At 51.8% G+C, this 24,966-nt stretch overlaps 1 protein-coding gene across 2 annotated transcripts; it reads right to left on the bottom strand.

Moving 5' to 3' along the window:
• Nucleotides 1-617: 617 nt before the first annotated feature.
• Nucleotides 618-24,212, bottom strand: wdr54 (WD repeat domain 54). Of its 2 annotated transcripts, none has more exons than XM_078408922.1 (10): nt 23,865-24,212; nt 22,274-22,499; nt 21,324-21,386; nt 16,415-16,481; nt 14,793-14,846; nt 9,162-9,289; nt 6,835-6,935; nt 5,519-5,681; nt 4,331-4,405; nt 618-1,308 (listed from the first exon to the last, which is right to left on the bottom strand). In XM_078408922.1, the coding sequence occupies exons 2-10, from the start codon at nt 22,496-22,498 to the stop codon at nt 1,177-1,179; spliced, it is 1,008 nt and encodes a 335-aa protein (XP_078265048.1). In that variant the 5' UTR covers nt 22,499; nt 23,865-24,212; the 3' UTR covers nt 618-1,176. The 2 variants fall into 2 exon arrangements, 1 of the variants encoding a protein (XP_078265048.1); XR_013547889.1 differs by having other exon boundaries at nt 1,171-1,308; nt 5,524-5,681.
• Nucleotides 24,213-24,966: the final 754 nt, after the last annotated feature.

The raw sequence follows: 24,966 nt of genomic DNA on the forward strand, positions 1-24,966 counted from the left end.
TTCCACTGATTCACGACTCTGGGTGAAAAGGTTTTTCCTCATCTCAGTCCTAAATGGCCTACCCCTTATTCTTAAACTGTGACCCCTGGTTCTGGATTCCCCCAGCATCGGGAACATTTTCCCTACATGGAGCCTGTCCAATCCCTTAAGAATTTTATATGTTTTTCTAAGATCCCCCCTCATCCTGCTAAATTCCAGTGAATACAAGCCCAGTCAACCCATTCTTTCATCATATGTCAGTCCCGCCATCCCGGAATTAACCTGGTGAACCTACGCTGCACTCCCTCAATATCACGAATGTCCTTCCACAAATTAGGAGACCAAAACTACACACATCTGTGGATAGGAATGGATTTGGGTCGAGACCTTTCTTCAGACAGTTGTGTGTGTGTGTGTGTATGTACCAACACTGAACTTTGTTTACATATTGTGTTGTGCTGCTGCAAGTAAAAATGTCATTGTTCTATCTGGGACACATGACAATAAAACACTCTTGACTTGACCCAGCACCTAAAGCCTGTTCACAAGATAACCTCCACCCCGCTGTGCGTTTGGTGTCGAGAGAAAGGGTGGATTTTACACAGGACAGTAAATGCTTCACACTCAATCTGCACACTTAATACAGAATACTTTTATTAAAGCAGAATGTCACACATTGCCAGCTGAATAATTAAAATAGCTTTCTCTCCTTAAACAGCATCCAAACATCTTGAAACAAACTCAATTAGCAAAGGTTAACTAACACTGAACATGGACGGTGCAGTGTAACAGACTGACGTTGAACATGGACAGTGCAGTGTATCACAGACAAATGAACTAATTATCAGGCAGCTTGTTGTCGATGGCCAGGACCCTCCCGTTGATCATTGGGAAACATTTTGCACTGTTCTGGGGAAGAGTTGTGATCACCACATTGGAACCAAACATGTGTGTGTCGATGTGCGGCCAGCTTTAGTGAAAGCATCGTTTGCTTCCATTCCCAGTCAGTGGTGGGGTGGGGTGTGGAGGGACAGACGAGTGTGTAGTGAGCGCTCTGTGTGGCAGAGCCTGGAGCTGCCCAAGGTCGGTGTGAACACAGATGGAATCAGTGGGCACAAAGACCAGGCCGCCCACTGGGCCCAGTGGAGGGGCAGAGCTGGGCTCAGGCTGTGTGCTCTGGGTCAGGGGCACCCACACCTACACCTGGACAAAACGGATGATCTCACTCAGGTCGTATCCGCTCACCGCAAAGGAGCTGCCTTCAGGGTCACAGAACCTGGCGCCACATATCAGGATGTCCGTCACACACTCTGTGTGCAGATGTTGCACCTGTCAAACAGCAGGGTGTCACACTCTGCCACGCAACACACTACTCCCCTCAGCCCCACACACCCACCCCCTCACCCACTCACATCCACCCCCTCACCCTCTCACCCCCTCAGACTGCCGCCCTCACCCACACCCACTCACACCCACCCCCTCACCCACACCCCCCTCACCCACACACCCTCACCCACACCCCCCTCACCCACACCCCCTCACCCACATCCCCTCACACCCTCACACTGCCCCCCCTCACCCACACACCCTCACACTCCCCCCCCTCACCCACACACCCTCACACTGCCCCCCCTCACCCACACACCCACCCCCTCACCCACACACCCTCACATCCACCCCCTCACACCCGCCCCCTCACCCATGCCCCCTCACACCCACCCCTCCCTCACACTGTCCCCCTCACCCCCACCGCGTCACCCACACCCCCTGACACTGCTCCCCTCACACCCACCCCCTCACTCACACACCCTCACACTGCTCTCCTCACCCCCCACCCCTTTGTGGGGAGAGGCGGTGTGGGGAGGGGCTGGTGGGGTGTGGTGTGGGTGGGGAGGGGGCGGTGTCCTCTGGTCCTTGATTCACCTACTCTGGGCAAGAGACTGTGCATCTACTCGATCTATTCCTCTCATGATTTTATACACCTCTATAAGATCTCCCCTCATCCTCCTGCGCTCCAAGGAATAGAGTCCCAGCCTACTCAACCTCTCCCTACAGCTCAGACCCTCTAGTCCTGACACCATTCTCGTAAATCTTCTCTGTATCCTTTCCATCTTGACAACATCTTTCCTACTGTGCCCAGAACTGAGCTCAATATTCTAAATGCGGCCTCACCAAAGTCTTATGCAACAGCAACATAACCTCCCAACTTCTATGCTCTGCCTGATGAAGGCCAATGTGCCAAAAGCCTTTTTGACCACCCGATCTACCTGCGACGTCATCTTCATGGAACCATGCACCTGCAGTCCTAGATCCCTCTGCTCTACACCACTCTCGAGAGCCCTACCATTCACTGTGTAGGTCCTGCCCATGTTAGACTTCCCAAAATGAAACACCTCACACTTCTCTGTATTAAATTCCACCAACTATTCCTCGGCCCACCTGGCCAATCGATCCAGACCCCTCCTTTATCTCAGAGTGGTCTTACCATCTCCCTGCTCACCCTCTTGTTTTTAACATACGTATAAAAAGTCTTGGGATTTTCGTTAATCTGTCTCGCCAATTACATTTCACGGCATTTTTGGCCCTTCTAATCGCCCACTTGACCTCTTTCCTACTCACTTTGCATTCCTCATCAGCCCCGTCTAACGCCACCTTCTTCAACCTGACATACGCTTCCTTTTTGCTCCTGGCTAGGTTTACAACCTCCATGGTCATCTATGGTCCCTTACCTTGCTGTCCTTATCCCTCCTCTGTACTGGAACATGCTGACTCTGCACTTTGATCAGCTGGCCTTTACACAACTCCCACATGCCATCTGTGGTCTTACCCAATAACAACTGATCCCAATCTCCCCTCCCTAGCTCCTGCCCAATGACATTGCCTGAAAAAGCGTTTCGACCCGAGACGTCACCCATTCCTTCTCTCCAGAGATGCTGCCTGTCTCGCAGTTACTCCAGCTTTTTGTGTCTATCTGCGGTTTAAACCAGCATCTGTGGTTCCTTCCTACACTTAATGAGATTGTAATCTGTCTTCCCCCAACATCTAGACCTGTTCCGGTTCAAACCAATATTAAAGCTCATGGATTTGTGATCACTCTTTCCAAATTCCTCTTCCACCACGACATCAGTCCCAACACACAGACCAGCGTGGTCCCTCCTCAAGTCGGACTCTCCACACACTTGTTAATGAGACCTTCTTGGCTGCATCTAACACATTCTGCCTGTCTAATCCTCTTGCCCTGAGTATGTCCCAGTTATTCCCTTTAACCTGTATCTGTACAATGTGGGCAGCACGATTGTAATCATGTATTGTCTTTCTGCTGACTGGTTAGTACGCAACAAAAGCTTTTCACTGTACCTCGCTCGGTACACGTGAGAATAAATTAAATTTCAAAAGTACAACACCCCTCGATAGACACAAAATGCTGAAGTAACTCAGCGGGACAGGCAGCATCTCTGGGGAGAAGGAATAGGTGACGTTTCACAGAGTGCTGGAGTGACTCTTGCCTTGAAGGCCAACATGCCATTAGCTTTCTTCACTGCCTGCTGTACCTGCATGCTTACTTTCAGTGACTGATGAACTAGGACACCCAGGTCTTTTTGTACTTCCCATTTCTTAACTTGACACCATTCAGATAATAATCTGCCTTCCTGTTCTTACCACCAAAGTGGATAACTTCACACTTATCCACATTAAACTCCATCTGCCATGTATCTGTCCACTCACACAACCTGTCCAAGTCACCCTGCAACCTCATAGCATCCTCCTCACAGTTCACACTGCCACCCAGCTTTGTGTCATCTGTAAATTTGCTAATGTTGCTTTTAATCCCTTCATCTAAGTCATTAATGTACATTGTAAATAGCTGCGGTCCCAGCACCGAGCCTTGCGGTACCCCACTAGTCACTGCCTGCCATTCTGAAAGGGACCCGTTAATCCCTACTCTTTGTTTCCTGTCAGCCAACCAATTTTCTATCCATGTCAGTACACTACCTCCAATATTTCTGTCCCATTTAAATCATTTCCACTTACCTCGACTATCCTATCCCCCTCGTCCAATCTCTCCCGACCCATATCCAAGACACATCACCCGCCCTTCGTCTCTTCAATGACCTCCGTTTTCCACGCTCCCACTCCCTCATCTTAAAACAGATGCTGCCTGTCCCGCTGAGTTACTCCAGCATCTTGTGTCTATCTTTGGTGTAAAGCAGCATCTGCAGTTCCTTCCTACACAATGCAACAAGCATGTGGTTCTTGCATCTTCTGCATTCTCCCTCACGGCTGCTGCATTGGGGAGTGGGCAGAGTGGGGGGCAGCAGCAGGAGGTGGGGAAGGCTGGCTGTGTCCTCACCTCAATGTCGTTGGTCTCTGGGCTGCGGGACAGTGTCCACACGCTGACCAAGGAATCCTCAGCCCCCGACACCAGCTGTGAAGAGAGGGCAGTCACGTCCCTGCGAGCAGCTCAGGCAACACGAGACACACGCACACGCACACCCACACACCCACACAACACCCACATGCACACACACACCCACACACACACACGCACCCACACCCACACACAACACCCACATGCACACACGAGCACACATGCACACACAGTGGTGTGGGGGTGTGTGGGGTGGGGGTGAGTGGGGTGGGGGTGAGTGGGGGGGGTGTGTGGGGTGGGGGTGAGTGGGGGTGTGTGGGGTGGGGGTGAGTGGGGGTGTGTGGGGTGGGGGTGAGTGGGGGGGATGTGTGGGGTGGGGGTGTGTGGGGTGGGGGTGAGTGGGGGGGATTGTGTGGGGTGGGGGTGAGTGGGGGGGATGTGTGGGGTGGGGGGTGTGTGGGGTGGGGGTGAGTGGGGGGGGTGTGTGAGGTGGGGGTGTGTGGGGGTGTGTGGGGTGGGGGTGAGTGGGGGGGGTGTGGGGTGGGGGTGTGTGGGGTGGGGGTGAGTGGGGGGGGTGAGTGGGGTGGGGGTGAGTGGGGGGGGTGTGGGGTGGGGGTGAGTGGGGTGGGGGTGTGTGGGGTGGGGGTGAGTGGGGGGGGGTGTGGGGTGGGGGTGTGTGGGGTGGGGGTGAGTGGGGGTGTGTGGGGTGGGGGTGAGTGGGGGGGATGTGTGGGGTGGGGGTGTGTGGGATGGGGGTGTGTGGGGTGGGGGTGTATGGGGTGGGTGTGTGGGGTGGGGGTGTGTGGGGTGGGGGTGTGTGGGGTGGGGATGTGTGGGGTGGGGGTGTGTGGGGTGGGGGTGAGTGGGGGGGTGTGTGGGGTGGGGGTGTGTGGGGTGGGGGTGTGTGGGGTGGGGGTGTGTGGGGTGGGGGTGTGTGGGGTGGGGATGTGTGGGGTGGGGATGTGTGGGGTGGGGATGTGTGGGGTGGGGGTGTGTGGGGTGGGGGTGTGTGGGGTGGGGATGTGTGGGGTGGGGATGTGTGGGGTGGGGATGTGTGGGGTGGGGGTGTGTGGGGTGGGGTTGTGTGGGGTGGGGATGTGTGGGGTGGGGGTGTGTGGGATGGGGGTGAGAGGGGGGGGTGATTGGGGTGGGGGGCAGAGCGTGCTGTACCTTGCCTGTAGCGGGGGCGATGTCCAGGCTGCTGATCCAGCGGGCGTGAGCGTTCACGTCCACCTGCAAGGCTCCACTCTCTGCGTCGTACATCTGGATCTGGCCGCTCCCGAATCCCGCCACAATCACCCCCGCCCACATCCGCACTGAGCTGCAGCTCACCCTGGGGGCAATGGGCACGTTAGTGGGCACCCCACACCCCGACACCCACACCCCCCCACACCCGCACCAAGCTCACCCTGGGGACAGTGGAGCTAACCCTGGGGACAGTGGAGCTAACCCTGGGGACAGTGGAGCTAACCCTGGGGACAGTGGAGCTCACCCTGGGGACAGTGGAGCTAACCCTGGGGACAGTGGAGCTAACCCTGGGGACAGTGGAGCTAACCCTGGGGACAGTGGAGCCGAGCCTGGGGACAGTGGAGTTGAGCCTGGGGACAGTGGAGCTGAGCCTGGGGACAGTGGAGCTGAGCCTGGGGACAGTGGAGCTGAGCCTGGGGACAGTGGGCAGGGGCTGAGCCTGGGGACAGTGGAGCTAATCCTGGGGACAGTGGAGCCGAGCCTGGGGACAGTGGAGCCGAGCCTGGGGACAGTGGAGCTGAGCCTGGGGACAGTGGAGCTAACCCTGGGGACAGTGGAGCTGAGCCTGGGGACAGTGGAGCTAATCCTGGGGACAGTGGAGCTGAGCCTGGGGACAGTGGAGCTAACCCTGGGGACAGTGGAGCCGAGCCTGGGGACAGTGGAGCTGAGCCTGGGGACAGTGGAGCCGAGCCTGGGGACAGTGGAGCTAACCCTGGGGACAGTGGAGCTGAGCCCGGGGACAGTGGAGCTAATCCTGGGGACAGTGGAGCTGAGCCTGGGGACAGTGGAGCCGAGCCTGGGGACAGTGGAGCTAACCCTGGGGACAGTGGAGCCGAGCCTGGGGACAGTGGAGCTGAGCCTGGGGACAGTGGAGCTAACCCTGGGGACAGTGGAGCCGAGCCTGGGGACAGTGGAGCTGAGCCTGGGGACAGTGGAGCCGAGCCTGGGGACAGTGGAGCTGAGCCTGGGGACAGTGGTGGGTGTGGGCGTGAGGGGTGTGGGCGTGGGGGATGTGGGTGTGAGGGGGATGTGGGTGTAGGGGGTGTGGGTGTGGGAGGGGTGGGTGTAGGGGGGTGGGTGTTTGTCTGTGGGTGTGGGGGTGTGGGGAGGGTGGTGTGGGTCTGTGGGGGTGTGGGTTTGGGGGGAGTGTGGGGGGGTGTGACACGAGGATGGTCCCAGCACCAGGTATCAGTGCCACTGCTGATCAACAACAGAGTGATCTTGCTGCCAACACTCACCCATACGATGGTATCTTGTGCAGCAGTGTGAAGTCGTCACCTGATTTCCAGGCACACAGCAGGCCAGAATCATCAGCTGTCACCAGGTCAGCTACACAACTCTGTAGGTTGACGTCAGAGTTGGTCATCGTACACAGTCCCAACACCCCCTGGAATCACTCAGCACACAAATAGCCCCCCCTCCCCTCCCTTCTCTAAACCTGGACCCTCTCTGACACAGACCACACTCAGTGAGCATGGGTGACAGCACCAGTGCCCCACAGGGCTGCCTTCTCTCACCCTTACTCTCACCCCTCTACACTCACCACTCTCTGGCCTAACGCTACTCTCACCTCATCTACAAGTCTGCAGATGATAGCTGGGACATGTTGGCCAGTGTGGGCAAGGTGGGCTGAAGGGTCTGTTTCCACGCTGCATCACTGTGACTCTGTGATGAAACCACCGTGATGGGCCGGGTTATGAACAATGACGAGACTGAGTACAGGACAGAGAGAGAGAGTTTGGTTCCATGGTGGCAAGACAATGTCAGCAAGATGAAGATGCTAGTTACTGACCACAGGAAGTGTGCCCCAGTCAGCATCGATGAAACGTCACCTATCCATGTTCCCCACCGATGCTGTCTAACCCGCTGAGTTACTCCAGCACTCTGTGGAACGTCACCTATCCATATCGAAACGTATAAGATTATAAAGGGGTTGGACACGTTAGAGGCAGGAAACATGTTCCCAATGTTGGGGGAGTCCAGAACAAGGGGCCACAGTTTAAGAATAAGGGGTAGGCCATTTAGAACAGAGACGAGGAAAAACTTTTTCAGTCAGAGAGTTGTGAATCTGTGGAATTCTCTGCCTCAGAAGGCAGTGGAGGCCAATTTTCTGAATGCATTCAAGAGAGCTAGATAGAGCTCTTAAGGATAGCGGAGTCAGGGGGTATGGGGAGAAGGCAGGAACGGGGTACTGATTGAGAATGATCAGCCATGATCACATTGAATGGCGGTGCTGGCTCGAAGGGCTGAATGGCCTCCTCCTGCACCTATTGTCTATTGTCCACAGATGCTGTCTAACCCACTGAATTACTCCAGCACTCTGTGAAACATCACCTATCCATGTTCTCCACAGATGCTGTCCAACCCACTGAGTTACTCCAGCACTCTGTGAAACATCACCTATCCATGTTCTCCACAGATGCTGTCTAACCCACTGAGTTACTCCAGCACTCTGTGAAACGTCACCTATCCATGTTCTCCACAGATGCTGCCTGATCTGCTGAATTACTCCAGCACTTTGTGAAACGTCACCTATCCATGTTCTCCACAGATGGTGCCTAACCCACTGAATTACTCCAGCACCTTGTGTCTATCTTTTTTATAATCAAGGACCACAATTCTCTCTCCTGCCCACCAGATTCAGGGCTGGATGGTGACTACGTGTGCTATCTGCAGGGAGTTTGTACGTTCTCCCTGTGACCACGTGGGGTTTCTCCGAGACCTTTGGTTTCCTACCACACTCCAAAGACCTACAGGTTTGTTGGTAAATTGGTTTGGTATAATTGTAAAACTGTCCCGAGTGTGTGTAGGATAGTGTTAGTGTGCGGGGATCGCTGATCGGCACCGACTCGGTGGGCCAATGGACCTGTTTCCGTGCTGTATCTCTAAACTAAACTAAACTTCTTCCCTGCTGTTTCTCACGTGCTGTCTCGTATGCGGCGGGATTTTTCTCTGCTCGGCGGGGGCTTCAATGTCGGGAGCCCCGACGTGCAGCAGTAGCGGCAGCGTCTTCGCCGGCCCCGGATCGCGGGGCTGGGGTCGGCCCGCTGCGGATCTTTCACCGTCCGGCGCGGCCTGGAACGTGGCAACCTCAACAGCCTGACCTCGGGAGAAGACGGCAGGGGAAGAGAAAATACATTCTGGCCTTCCATCACAATGAGGAGGGGACTGGACGAGACTCACTGTGATGGATGTTTCTTTTTTTTGTGTGTTTTGTGTGGGTTGGGGTTGTGTAATTTGCTTATTTTATTGCTCTTATTGTTGGACTGTGGGTGACGAAATCTCGTCCAAAAGACTTGTTTTTTGGATGACAAATAAAGATATCCTGAATCCTAAATTCCTGATCTTCCAATGTACCTCATTGGCCCCTTGCACGTTTTTACCTGCACTTGTTCTACAGGTGTAACTACATTCTGCACCCTGCTGTTTGCATTACCTGATATACTCGTGGATGGTTTGCTGTTGCTCGACAGCACACAACGTAAATGTCAGTGGGTGGCAATGACAGGCACACACACACACACACACACACACACACACACACACACACACACAGCCCAGTTACCTTCTCCCCAGCACAGTCACTGGCAATCTCAGTGATGGGGTCTCTGTGCTCCTCCAGTACTTCACACACCGTGATGTTGGTCCCTTTAGCAGGGATATTGAAGACCAGGATGGATCCCGTGGAGGAGCCTGGAACGAGAGACACAGGCAGGTCAGTGGTGGAGATGTGAGCAGCACCAACTGCAACTGACAGCCAATGAACGGGTAAACTGGCAGCAAACGCAACAAAGGCCCACGGCACATTTGCCCCAACTACCTCCCCCGACAGCCCGTGCCATACACCCTCCTGTGTAAACATTGCCTCTCAGCTTCCCATTAAATATTTCCCCTCTCACCTTAAATCTATGTCTTCTGGTTCTTGATTCCCCACTCTGGGTAAAAGACTCTGTGGGTTCACCCTATCCATTCCTCCCATGATCTTATATACCGCCACAAGATCACCCCTTATTCTCCTGCGCTCCGAGGAATAGACAATAGACAATAAACAATAGGTGCAGGAGTAGGCCATTCGGCCCTTCCAGCCAGCACCACAATTCAATGTGATCATGGCTGATCATTCTCAATCAGTACCCCGTTCCTGCCTTCTCCCCATACCCCCTGACTCCGCTATCCTTAAGAGCTCTATCTAGCTCTCTCTTGAAAGCATCCAGAGAATTCGCCTCCACTGCCTACTGAGGCAGAGAATTCCACAGATTTACAACTCTCTGACTGAAAAAGTTTTTCCTCACCTCTGTTCTAAATGGCCTACCCCTTATTCTTAAACTGTGGCCCCTGGTTCTGGACTCCCCCAACATTGGGAACATGTTTCCTGCCTCTAACGTGTCCAATCCCTTAATAATCTTATATGTTTCAATAAGATCCCCTCTCATCCTTCTAAATTCCAGTGTATACAAGCCTCGTTGCTCCAGTCTTTCAACATACGACAGTCCCGCCATTCCGGGAATTAACCTAGTGAACCTACGTTGTACACCCTCAATAGCAAGAATATCCTTCCTCAAATTTGGAGACCAAAACTGCACACAGTACTCCAGGTGCGGTCTCACTAGGGCCCTGTACAACTGCAGAAGGACCTCTTTGCTCCTATGGAAGGTTGATTAAGAAGGTTAAATTGTTGGGTATTAATAGCGAGGTTGCAAATTGGATTAGTAAGTATGCAGATGATACTAAGATAGGTGGTGTAGTTAATAATGAAGTAGATTTTCAAAGTCTACAGAGAGACGGGCCTTTTGGAAGGGTGGGCTGAGAGATGGCAGATGGAGTTTAATGCTGATAAGTGTGAGGTGCTGCATTTTGGTAGGACAAATCAAAATAGGACGTATTGGGTAAATGGTAGGGAATTGAGGAATGCAGTGGAACAGAGGGATCTGGGAATAACTGTGCATTGTTCCCTGAAGGTGGAATCTCATGTGGATAGGGTGCTGAAGAAGGCGTTTGGTATGCTTGCCTTTATAAATCAGAGCATCGAATATAGAAGTTGGGATGTAATGTTAAAATTGTACAGGGCATTGGTGAGGCCGAATCTGGAGTATGGTGTGCAGTTCTGGTCGCCAAATTATAGGAAGGATGTCGACAAAATGGAGAGGGTACAGAGGAGATTTACTAGAATGTTGCCTGGGTTTCAGCACTTGAGCTACAGAGAGAGGTTGAACAGGTTGGGTCTTTATTCTTTGGAGCGTAGAAGGTTGAGGGGGGACTTGATAGAGGTTTTTTTAATTTTAAGAGGGACGGACAGAGTTGATGTGGGTAGGCTTTTCCCTTTGAGAGTGGGGAAGATTCCAACAAGGGGACATAACTTCAGAATTAAGGGACAAAAGTTTAGGGGTAACATGAGGGGTAACTTCTTTACTCAGAGGGTGGTGGCTGTATGGAATGAGCTTCCGGTGGAAGTGGTGGAGGCAGGCTTGATTTTATTATTTAAGAGTAAATTGGATAGGTATATGGATGGGAGGGGATTGGAGGGTTATGGTCTGAGTGCAGGTAGATGAGACTAGGTCAGAGAGAGTGGTCGGCGTGGACTGGTAGGGCCGAACGGGCCTGTTTCCGAGCTGTAATTATATGGTTATATGGTTATACTCAACTCCTCTTGTTATGAAGGCCAACGTTCCATTGGCTTTCTTCACAGCCTGCTGTACCTTCATGCTTCCTTTCAGTGACTGCTGCACTAGGACACCCAGATCTCTTTGTACATCCCCTTATCCTAACTTGACACCATTCAGATAATAATTTGCCTTCCTGTTCTTACCACCAAAGTGGATAACTTCACACTTATCCACATTAAACTCCATCTGCCATGTATCTGTCCACTCACACAACCTGTCCAAGTCACCCTGCAACCTCATAGCATCCTCCTCACAGTTCACACTGCCACCCAGCTTTGTGTCATCTGCAAATTTGCTAATGTTACTTTTAATCCCTTCATCCAAGTCATTAATGTATATTGTAAATAGCTGTGGTCCCAGCACCGAGCCTTGCGGTACCCCACTGGTCACTGCCTGCCATTCTGAAAGGGACCCATTTATCCCCACTCTTTGCTTTCTGTCTGCCAACCAATTTTCTATCCATGTCAGTACCCTACCCCCAATGCCATGTGCTCTAATTTTGCCCACTAATCTCCTATGTGGGACCTTGTCGAAGGCTTTCTGAAAGTCCAGGTACACCACATCCACTGGCTCACCCTTGTCCTAGTTTCCTTGTTACATCCTCAATAAATTCCAGAAGATTAATAATAATAATAATAATAATAATGCATTTTATTGATATAGCGCTTTTCATATACTCAAAGACGCTTTACAGAGATTTTGAGAACATAGGGAAATGAATAAATAGATAAATAAGTAAATAAATAAATGAACAGAGAAAGGAGACAGAAGGTGAGGTGACCTTCAGTGGTTGAAGGCAGTACTGAACAGGTGAGACTTCAGCGATGTTTTGAATGTGGTGAGTGTGGAGGAGTCTCTAACGGTTTGGGGTAGTGAGTTCCATAGGGTGGGAGCAGCGATGGAGAAAGCCCTGTCCCCCCAGGATCTGAGTTTGGTCCGGATGTGGGGGGATAGGAGATTGGCAGCGGCAGAGCGGAGGGTGCAGGTGGGAGTGTGCCTGTGGAGGAGGTCGGTCAGGTAGGATGGGGCCAGGTTATGGAGGGCTTTGTAGGTTATGAGGAGGATTTTGTACTGGATTCTCTGGGGGATGGGGAGCCAGTGGAGTTTATAAAGGACGGGGGTGATATGGTCACGGATCGGGGTGTGTGTGAGTAGACGGGCAGCGGAGTTTTGAATGTATTGAAGTTTATTGATGATTTTTGAGGGTGCGCCATAGAGGAAGGAGGCTGTTGCAGTAGTCCAGACGGGAGGTGATGAAGGCGTAGATGAGGGTTTCTGCAGCTGTGGAGGAGAGGCATGGACGGAGACGGGCAATGTTTTTGAGGTGGAAGAAGGCTGTCTTTGTGATGTGTTTGATGTGTTTGTCGAAGGAGAGGGTTTGATCAAGGATGATTCCAAGATTCCGGATGTGAGGTGAGGTGAGGTGGATACTGGGAGACCATCAATGTTGAGGATGAAGTTTTGGGTGGATTTGGTGAGCGTTTTTGGACCAATGATGATGATTTCAGATTTGTTGCAATTGAGTTTGAGGAAGTTTGATTGAAGCCAAGATTTTATTTCAGTGATGCAGTTTGTCAGTGTAGAGTGTGTGGTGGGGGAGATTGACTTGGTGGAGATGAGGAGCTGGATATCATCGGCGAAGCAGTGGAAGTTGAGACCATGACGGCGGATTAATTGACCAAGGGGGAACAGGTAGAGGATGAAGAGGAGGGGGCCAAGGACTGAGCCTTGGGGGACACCTTGGGGGAGGGGAGCGGTGGGGGATTTACAGTTGTTAATGGAGATGAACTGGTGTCTGTCAGAGAGGTAAGATTTGAACCAGGATAGGGCTGTGCCAGTGATGTTAAGGGAGGTTTCAAGTCGGGTGAGGATAATGGAGTGATTTATGGTGTCAAAGGCGGCGCTGAGGTCAAGTAGGATGAGGATGTTGAGGTTGCCAGCGTCGGAGGAGAGGAGAATGTCGTTTGTGATTTTGAGGGGCGCAGTTTCAGTACAATGGTTGGAGCGGAATCCGGATTGGAAAGTTTCATACAGGTTATTGGTAGAGAGGTGGTATTTGTGTTGGGAAGCTACAGCACGTTCCAAAACTTTGGACAGAAAGGGTAGGTTGGAGATTGGTCTGAAGTTGTTTGGGGTGTCAGGGTTTAGACCAGGTTTTTTCAGAATGGGGGTGACAGCAGCGATTTTGAGGGATGGCAGGACGTTGCCAGTGGACAGGGAGGAGTTTATTGTTGCAGTGATAAGTGGAGAGAGAGCAGGAAGGCAGGCCTTGACAAAGCTGGAGGGGATGGGGTCCAGAGAGCAGGTGGCAGTTTTTATTCCTGTGAAGAGGTCAGAGAGGTCGGTGGTGGAGATTGGGGAGAACTGAGGCAGGGGCTGACAGGATAAGGGGGGGCAGGTGGTTTGAGGGGGAGCAGGTGCGTTGGTGGTTAAGGTGCTGTAGATGTTGTCTATTTTGCTTTGGAAGAATGAAAGGAAAGTGGTGCATTTGTCAACTGTGAATGATTCAACTGTGAATCAAGCATGATTTCCCCTTCATAAATCCATGCTGACTCGGAACGATCCTGTTACTGCTATCCAAATGCTCCGCAATTTCGTCTTTTATAATTGATTCCAACATCTTCCCCACCACCGATAGACTAACTGGTCTATAATTTCCTTTTTTCTCTCTCCCTCCTTCCTTAAAAAGTGGGATAACATTAGCTACCCTCCAATCCACAGGAACTGATCCTGAATCTATAGAACATTGGAAAATGATCACCAATGCATCCATGATTTCTAGAGCCACCTCCTTAAGTACTCTGGGATGCAGACCATCAGGCCCTGGGGATTTATCAGCCTTCTACCATTGGCCCTGACCTTACTCTCTTATCCCATCTGGAACTTTCCTTCCCATTTACGTGTAACACTAGCAAACCTGCCTGGCAGAATGTTGGTCCCCCTGAATAAAGATCAGCTCTGCCCAAGACCACTAGAAATGACAGAGTTGTAGATGTAGCCCAGTCTATCACACAGACCACACTTCCCACCACTGACTCCATCCACACTTCACGCTGCCTCGGGAAAGCAGCCAACATAATCAAGGACTACTTACACCCCGGCCATTCCCATTTCTCCCCTCTCCCAACACACAGAAGTTAGTAAGTACATCCCACCAGATTCAGGAACAACATCTTACCTGCTGTTATCAGGCTACTAAATGGTCCTCTCATTAGCTAGGGTGTAGTCCTGATCTTTCACTTTCAGTTTCAGTTTATTGTCACAAGGTAGAGTGAAAAGCTTTTGTTGCGTCCTAACCAGACAGCGGAAAGACAATACATCTTCCAACCTACCTCACTGTGGATCTTACACTTTTTTTAATCTGCACGCTCTTTGTTGCACAAACACTAACACTATATTCTGCACTCTGGTACTTTTCTCTTTGCACTACCAGTTGCATGTGTGTATGGTTGAGTGTCCTCATGTTCAGTCTGATTTGACACAGTGGTGCCACTAACCCACACAGCCGATGTAAATCTGATAACAGTACGTACCCACGGTGATGTAGTGGCCTCCTGTTGCTGCAATCCCTCGGGCAAAGACCGCTTCTGTGGGCAGAAGGATTCTCCATTAGAACCAGGATCACTGGCCCACCGTCCTGTCCCCACCTGATACAAAGTCAACACAACCATATCTCACTCCACACTCACAGTCAGAGCTGAGAACAGTAAGAACTTGAAATAAAGCAGGAAGAAGGCTTTCAACAACGCTATTGTCAACCACTGACACCCCATCCATTATGATCCCACGCTGGTTGCTTGTAATTCCCCAATGGTCCACCCTGGACAAACCACGCTGGCCACGCTCCCACCTACAGGAGCCCGAGAAACGTCACCTACGGGCTCAAGAACAGCTTCTTCCCCGCAACCAGCAGCATCTTGAGCACTGCACAACACTGACCTCAGCAACTCTGATCTAAGGACTGTGTCTTTGGTTACACTACAGCCTGGTTCAGTAACTTGACCCATGAACGAAGGAGACTACAGAGAGTGGTGGACCCTGCCCGGTCCATCACGGGTACTGACCACTCCACCATCGAAGGTCCATCACAGGACTGACCCCACCATCGAAGGTCCATCACTGTACTGACCCCACCAACAAAGGTCCATCACTGTACTGACCACCCCACCATCCCAGGTCCATCACTGTACTGACCCCACCATCGAAGGTCCATCACAGGACTGACCCCACCATTCCAGGTCCATCACTGTACCGACCACCTCACCATCGAAGGTCCATCACTGTACTGACCTCCCCACCATTGAAGGTACATCACTGTACTGACCCCACCATCGAAGGTCCATCACAGGACTGATCCCACCATCAAAGGTCCATCACAGGACTGACCCCACCATCGAAGGTCCATCACAGGACTGATCCCACCATCAAAGGTCCATCACAGGACTGATCCCACCATCAAAGGTCCATCACAGGACTGACCCCACCATCAAAGGTCCATCACAGTACTGATCACCCCACCATCGAAGGTCCTCCATCATAGGTACTGACCTCCCCACCATTCAAGGTATCTACAGAGAGTAGGTGGACTGCCCGGTCCATCACAGTACTGGCCTCCTCACCATCGAAGGGATCTACAAGAGACACTGCCTCAAAAAGGCAGCCAGTATCATTAGATACCCACACCACCCTGGCCACGCTCTCATCTCGCTGCTACCATCAGGAAGAAAGTACAGGAGCCTGAAAACCGTGACCTCCAGGTTCAAGAACAACTTTTTCCCAGCAGCCATCAGGCTGTTGAACCACTCTGCACAACACAAACCTCAACCTTAACTCAGTTTCCCCTCCTCCGTACACTCATCTCCCCTCCCCATGCCACATATTTCCCCTCTGTCCCCTCCCCCCTCCCACCCATATACCCCCCTCTGGCCTTACGTTTCACTCCTCTCCTGATCTCGCACACCTTTTGTCTCCTTTTCACCTCTAGCCTTTGCCACTTGATGGCACCTTTCCTGCAGCAGGGTGACCAGAAACTGAACACAAAGCTACAAGTGCGGTAAGGATGAGAGGGGTGGCGGACATGACTTCCATGACCACTCGTTGTTAAACCCTCTCTGAGCATGAGCAGAGCTGAGAGCAAACATGAACCCACTGTTACCTGTCTGTGCTTCTGGGGTGTCCATTGCGTGCCAGTACACCATGATGGAGCCGTCCGGTTCATACATCTGGAAAGACACAGCGCCGTGAGATACTGGCAACATTCACACCCGCGTTACAACAATTACCCATCTCTCACAGCCCCATTCCATCCCAAACACACCACTCCATTGTAACCACTTCACTGAGAGCATCTATCACAGAGACATCACCCTCTCAGGAAACATAGAAACATAGAAGATAGGTGCAGGAATAGGCACTGTGGCCTGATGAGCCAGCACCTCCATTCAATATGATCATGGCTGATCATCCAAAATCAGTACCCCATTCCTGCTTTCCCCCCGTATCCCTTGATTCCATTAGCCCTAAGAGCTAAATATAACTCTCTTGAAAACATCCAGTGAATTGGCCTCCACTGCCTTCTGTGGCAGAGAATTACGATGAGAGTCAATGATCGGGGGCAATGGATTAAAGTAACAGTGGGAACAACACTAAAGCTGGAACCCAGAATAGTCTCAGAAAATGGCTGGGAGCTTCACGTTCCCTGGCGTTAATATCACCAACGATCTGTTGTGGAACAACCGCATTGATGCGATGTCCACGAAGGCACCAATGCCTCGACTTCCCGAGGAGATGGAGGAGGTTCAGCATGTGTCCAGCGATTCTTCTACAGGTGCACCATAGAAAGCATTCTGTTGGTTTGCATCACAGCTTGCTTTGGGAACAGCTCTGCCCAAGACAAGCAATTGCAGAGTCGTAGATGTAGCCCAGTCCATCACACAGACTACACTCCCCACCATTGTAGATCCACCAGGTGGCGCCGTCAGCGATGGCAGCCTCGCCTGCAGTCTGTCTGTCATAGAAACATAGAAAATAGGTGCAGGAGTAGGCCATTCGGCCCTTCGAGCCTGCACCGCCATTCAATATGATCATGGCTGATCATCCAGCTCAGTCGCCTGTACCTGCCTTCTCTCCATACCCCCTGATCCCTTTAGCAAAAAGGGCCACATCTAACTCCCTCTTAAATATAGCCAATGAACTGGCCTCAACTACCTTCTGTGGCAGAGAATTCCACAGACTCACCACTCTCTGTGTGAAGAAATGTTTTCTCATCTCGGTCCTAAAAGACTTCCCCCTTCTCCTTAAGCTGTGACCCCTGGTTCTGGACTCCCCCAACATCGGGAACAATCTTCCCGCATCTAGCCTCTCCAACCCCTTAAGAATTTTATATGTTTCTATTAGATCCCCCCTCAGTCTTCTAAATTCCAGCGAGTACAAGCCCAGTCTATCCAGTCTTTCCTCATATGCAAGTCCCGCCATCCCAGGGATTAATCTGGTGAACCTTCTCTGTACTCCCTCTAAGGCAAGAACGTCTTTCCTCAGGTTAGGAGACCAAAACTGCACACAATACACCACAATACACCGTCAAAATCCTGTACAACTGCAGCAGAACCTCCCTGCTCCTAAACTCAAATCCTCTTGCTATGAATGCCAACATACCATTCGCTATGGTCTTTTTGTCTTTTTTGTTATTTTTAGTGTGTTTTAAAATTTTGTGTTAATGTTCTCTGGTTTGTTTTATGTGGGGGGGGGGGGGGGGGGGGTGGGCGGAGGGGTCAGGGGAACCTTTTTTCAATCTCTTACCTAGCCGGAGATGTGATTGTTTTCCGGATCGTATCTCCGGTTGTTCTGCGGCCTAACATCATGGAGCTGGCGGCCTTGCTCGAGACTGACTTTGAGCCCCACCGTGGGGCCTTGGACTTACCATCGGAGCCTGCAATCCCTTGCCTGGGATCGACGCTGCAACTGTGGCCTGCAGACTTCACCATCGAGAGCTCGCAGTCTCGGGTAGAGGCCGATGTCGGGAAGCTCCAAAGTCGCAGAAGCTACGCAAGGCCCCATTCCATCTCAAACACATCACTCCATTGTAACCACTTCACTGAGAGCATCTATCACAGAGGCATCACCCTCTCAGGAAACATAGAAACATAGAAGGTAGAAATATAGAATGCCCCTGATCATTGACTCTCATCGTAATTCTCTACCACAGAAGGCAGTGGAGGCCAATTCACTGGATGTTTTCAAGAGTTATATTGCCCTGGCAAGGGAGAGCTGAGATTCTCCCCCGATGCAGGAGCTTGATCGCCCCGACATGGAGGGCCCGGCCGCGGGAGCCAAAATCCCGTCAACGGAAGGCTCGAGACCCCCGACCGCAGGAGAACAAAGAAGGGAAGAAGATTGAACTTTTTTTGCCTTCCATCACAGTGAGGAATATGGAGGAGTCACTATGGTGGATGTTTATGTTAACATGTATTTTGTGTGTTCCGTTGCTTTTTATCGGTATGACTGTATGGCAAAGCAAATTCCTCGTATGCTGATTATGATGTAGCCCAGTCCATCACACAGACCACACTCCCCACCATCGACTCCATCTACACTTCACGCTGCATCAGAAAAGCAGCCAACATAATCAAAGACTTGTCCCACCCTGGTCATTCCATCTTCTCCCCTCTCCCGTCCGGCAGAAGGTACAGAAGCTTGAAAGCGCGCACCACCAGACTCAGGAACAGCTTCTTCCCCTCTGTTATCAGGTTTCTGAACGGTCCTTCCATGAGCTGGGGTACTGTCCGATTCACCTCTACCCCATTGTGGACATTGGACTTTGTCTCAGGAACTGATGCGCCACAATGCTGAGAACTATATCAATAGACAATAGGTGCAGGAGGAGGCCATTCGGCCCTTCGAGCCTGTACGCACCGCCATTCAATGTGATCATGGCTGATCATTCTCAATCAGTACCCCGTTCCTGCCTTCTCCCCATACTCCCTGACTCCGCTATCGTTAAGAGCTCTATCCAGCTCTCTCTTGAATGCATTCAGAGAATTGGCCTCCACTGCCTTCTGAGGCAGAGAATTCCACAGATTCACAACTCTCTGACTGAAAAGGTTTTTCCTCATCTCCGTTCTAAATGGCCTACCCCTTATTCTTAAACTGTGGCCCCTTGTTCTGGACTCCCCCAACATTGGGAACATGTTTCCTGCCTCTAACGTGTCCAACCCCTTAGTAACCTTGCGCTGTACCCTGCACTGTATCTTCCTTCCCCTTTGCTCTACCTATTGTACTGAGGTTGACTTGTTTGTATTTATGGACATGTTATCTGATCTGATTGTATGTCATGCAAAACAAGGCTTTTCACTGTACCTCGGTACATGTGACAATAATGAACCTGAACCTAAGCCTAGAGAAACAAGGCACTGCAGAAACCTCACCGAGCTCTCTGCTCACCTCATCAACACACTCTCTGCCTTCTCACCATCTCCTCAATCACTCTCCTGCTTACACCACTCCCAGAGAGCTCCAAGCCTCTCCCAGTCACTCCGTAGAAACAGAAAATAGGTGCAGGAGTAGGCCATCCAGCCCTTCCAGCCAGCACCGCCATTCAATATGTACATGGCTGAACATCCAAAATCAGTACCCCGTTCCTACTTTCTCCCCATACCCCTTGATTCCCTTAGCCTGAAGAGCTAAATCGAACTCTCTCTTGAAAACATTCAGTGAACTGGCCTCCACTGCCTTCTGTGGCAGAGAATTCCACAGATTCACAACTCTCCTGGTGAAAACGTTTTTCCTCATCTCTGTCCGAAATGGCCTTATTTCACTCCACACTAGGCTTGTATACACTGGAATTTAGAAGGATGAGAGGAGATATAATAATAATAATAATATTCATTTATTGTCATTGCAACGAGTACAACGAAATTAAAAAATAGCCTATCCTGACGGTGCGTACAAACATATATGCAATAAATGCAAAAACAAATAAATACAATTATATTAAGTACAAGATTTTTTAACGGTGTTGCCTAGTGCAAAGGTAGTGTTCAGTTCTCGTATGGCCCTGGGGTAAAAACTGTTCTTAAGTCTGTTTGTTCGGGATTTGATCGACCTGAAACGTCGACCAGAGGGCAGATGAACAAACAGACGGTGGCCGGGGTGGGATGGATCTTTTATTATTTTGCCTGCTCTACTGAGGCAGCGTAGGCTGAACAGGTGCTCCAGGGAGGGCAGTGAGCAGCCGATGATCTTCTGGGCCGTCGTGATGACCCTCTGAAGGGCTTTCCTGTCCCTTTCTGAGCAGCTGGCATACCATGTGGTTTTACAGTATGCCATCTTATCGAAACGTATAAGATTATTAAGGGGTTGGACACATTAGAGGCAGGAAACATGTTCCCAATGTTGGGGGAGTCCAGAACCAGGGGCCACAGTTTAAGAATAAGGGGCAGGCACTTTACACTTTGCACTTTACCCTGTCCAAAACTGTTACAACTGTTTCGTTTCGTTGGGTTGCTGCTGTCTAAATTACCTAAATTATTGCATCGTATGGGAGGCGCATTCCCAATCTCGTTGTACCCCTGGGTACAATGCCAATAAAGATATATTGTATTGTATTGTATTGTATTGTATTTAGAACTGAGATGAGGAAAAACTTTTTCAGTCCGAGAGTTGTAAATCTGTGGAAATCTCTGCCTCAGAAGGCAGTGGAGGCCAAGTCTCTGAATGCATTCAAGAGAGAGCTAGATAGAACTCTTAAGGATAGCGGAGTCAGGGGGTATGGGGAGAAGGCAGGAACGGGGTACTGATTGAGAATGATCAGCCATGATCACATTAAATGGCGGTGCTGGCTCGAAGGGCTGAATGGCCTCCTCCTGCATCTATTGTCTATTGTCACACAGACCGTACCTTCCATAACATATGTCTCATGAACACATTTGTACATGAAGGGGTGATTTGTGACCATTCTGACAGTGGATGCACATGTATTACCAGCAGTTGTCACGAGCCCTTGGGCTGCAGCAAGAACAGATTCCCCAGCCAGGGGGGCTGGTGAGCTGCCACCCTGCCCACCATACCTGGATGCCTTTCTGTGATGCCAACACCAGGAGAGTTCGAGAGGGCAGCACGCACCACGATGCCTGGGGAAAGGCAGAAAGTGTTCATCAGCAATCTCCACCTCCGTACAACACACGTGAGTCAAGAGTCAAGTGTTTTATTGTCATGTGTCCCAGACAGAACAATGACATTCTTACTTGCTGCAGCACAACACAATATGTAAACATAGTAACACTGTAAACAATATAATAAAGGAGAAAATAAAGTTTAGTGTGTGTATATGTACATACACACATATGCACTCACATATATATATAAACACACACACAAATATATAAATATAAACACACACACACATAAAAAACACACAATATTAGTGCAAAAAGATAACCAATGCCCCCAAGTCCATGTAGTTCAGAGCATATCCCACACACACACACGAACCACACCCACGTAGATACATGACATCACACGGACCACACCTCTGTACATACATGACCCATGTGCCACACACATGAGCCACATCTCTGTAGATACATGATGCACACACATGACCCACACCTCTGTATATACATGTCCCATACACACATGACCCACACCTCTGTACATACATGTCCCACACACACACATGAACCACACCTCTGTACCTACGTGCCACACATGACCGCCTCTGTACCCACGTGTCACACATGACCCACACCTCTGTACCCACGTGCCACGCATGAACCACACCTCTGTACCCACATGCCACACATGACCCTCTCTGTACCCACGTGCCACACATGACCCACACCTCTGTACCCACGTGCCACACACATGACCCACACCTCTGTACCCACGTGCCATACATGACCCACACCTCTGTACCCACGTGACACACACATGACCCACACCTCTGTACCCACGTGCCACACACATGACCCACACCTCTGCACCCACGTGCCACACACATGAACCACACGTGATGTACCTGCATGATGAGGGAGGAGCCTTGCCCACTGCCCCCCTCCTTGGACTGCAGCTGTCTGTGAGAAAGGTTGAGGCCGTCAGTGGAGGTGCTGACCAAGTTGACTAGGCTGCCATGGATGGCAGCAAAGTAGGTCAGCTTCTTGTGTGGAATGGGCAGCACGCTGAGGTTGTTGTAAAGGGCAGAGGCACTGCTCTTCATCTGAATACTCTTCTCCCTCTTGTACATCCTGCAGCAACAACAAACAAACATCCTGGGGTCACCGTGAACTGGCCTGGAGACTGCAGCAGGTAAGTGCTGGTGCTTCGTAGCACCAGTGACCCGGGCTTGATCCTGCCCTCAGGTGCTGTCTGTGTGGAGTTTGTGCGTTCCCCCCATGACCGCATGGGTTTCCTCCGGGTGCTCCGGTTTCCTCTCACATCCCAAAGACGTGCTGGTTTGTAGGTTAATTGGCCCTTTGTAAATTTCCCCCAGTGTGTAGGGAGTGGATGGGAAAATGGGACAACATAGAACTGGTGTGAATGGGTGATTGCTGGTCGGCCAAAGGGAATGTTTCCATGCTGGATCTCTAAAACTAAAAGCTACTTCCAAATTGTTGACGATGGGAGGTGAAGGGGAAATTTGGCGACTGTGAATGGTCCATGAACTCACCTCCCCCGCCAGTGGAAAGTTCTGGAAGGGGGACATGGTGACCTGTGCACACGGGAGTGGAGAGGCGGCTGCTGGAGGGGACGGATGGACGGTGGGTTTACGGTGCCCACATGCGGAGGTGTTGGCAGAGAGGCGATGGATGGACGGTGGGTTTACGGTGCCCATGGGCGGTGGTGTTGGTGGAGGTGATGGATGGACGGTGCGTTTACGGTGCCCATGGGCGGTGGTGTTGGTGGAGGTGATGGATGGACGGTGGGATTACGGTGCCCATGGGCGGTGGTGTTGGTGGAGGTGATGGATGGACGGTGGGTTTACGGTGCCCACGGGCGGTGGTGTTGGTGGAGGTGATGGATGGACAGTGCGTTTACGGTGCCCACGGGTGGTGCTGGAGGGGATGGATGGAAGGTGGGTGCCCACGGGCGGTGGTGTTGGCGGAGGTGCCGTGTGAGGCGATGGATGGACGGTGAGTTTACGGTGCCCACGGGCAGTTGTGCTGATGGAGAGGCGGCGGATGGACAGTGTGTTTACGGTGCCCATGGGTGACACGGGATGCCCCTCAGCAGCGGGGCGGGCGGGCGGATGGAGCACAGCCTGCGGTAGCTGCACGGGGTGATGGTGGAAGGAGCCGATGTTGGGCATGGCGCTGGGCCAGGCCTACCCCTACTTCACCCATCCAGTGCCGCCACCACACCCGGCCTTAACGGGAGGAAAGAAGGAACTGCATATCTCCCTCGCCCCAGATCAGACTGTTCATAGACTTGGAAGATGCAAGATGGCGTCGGAACATGGCGACTGTCCAGAGATGATCGGTTGTACTTGTGTACGTCAGGATTAGCCTGGAGAGCGTGCGGAACAATCTCTCCACTGCGCATAATATCCCAACATAATAAATCAAGAGTGTTTTATCATCGTGTATACCGAAACAGAACAGTTAAATTCTTACTTGCACCACCACTTCCTCTAAGAAATGAGAATCAAAAGGACCGCAGATGCTGGAAATGTGAAGCAACAACCAAATATTGTGGAAATGCTCAGGTCAGGCAGCGTCTGTGGAGAGAGAAACAAAGTGAACTCCACAGTGAAGCCTGCGTCTCTCCACAGACATTCCCCCAACATGCTAGAGATAGACACAACATGCTGGAGTAACTCAGCGGGACAGGCAGCATCTCTGGGTGGAAGGAATGGGTGACGTTTCGGGTCAAGACGCCTCTCCAACAAGCTCATTGCTCCAGCATGTACTGGTCATTGGACCAACTTCCCCACAATCCTGATATCATCTTGCAAAACTGTTTATCAGTTTAAATATTTAAATAGTTAAAACTTCCCACAGACCCCCCTCCCACAGACCCCCCCACTCCGCAGACCCCCAACTCCCCAAAGACCACCCACTCCCCACAGACCCCCTACCCCACAGACCTCCAATTCCCTAGACCCCCCTCTGTCAACCACAGCCACCCCCTCCCCAAAAGACTCCCCCACTCCCCACAGAACCCCCCACTCCCCACAGACCCCCTACCCCAGACCTCCAATTCCCCAGACCCCCCTCTGTCAACCACAGCCACCCCCTCCCCAACAAACCCCCTGCACTGCCCATCCCCCTGACATAACCCCCCCCCCCAGTCCACACAAACCCTTCCCCATCATAGAAAACCAACCCTCCCTCAGATCCCGTATCCCCTCCCCTCCCCCCACCGTCCTCCCCTCAGACCCCCCTCCCCCCACCCCTCCCTCCCACTGCACTCCCCCCTCCCCCCCACACCCCCCTCCCCTCCACACTCCCCTCCCCACACACTCCCCTCCCCCACACACACACACCCCTGCCTCCGCACTCCTCCCCGCCCCCACCCCCCTCCCCTCCGCACTCCCCCCTCCCCACACACACCCCCTCCCCCCCTCCCACACACACCCCCTCCCCCCCTCCCCACACTCCCCTCCACACCCCCTCCCCCTCCACACCCCCTCCCCACACACTCCCCCCCTCCACACACCCCCTCCCCTCCCCACACTCCCCCCTCCCCCTCCCCCCACACCCCCCTCCCCCCACA

This window comes from Rhinoraja longicauda, chromosome 1 (assembly GCF_053455715.1).
Source record: "Rhinoraja longicauda isolate Sanriku21f chromosome 1, sRhiLon1.1, whole genome shotgun sequence".
NCBI classification, from domain to species: domain Eukaryota; kingdom Metazoa; phylum Chordata; class Chondrichthyes; order Rajiformes; family Arhynchobatidae; genus Rhinoraja; species Rhinoraja longicauda.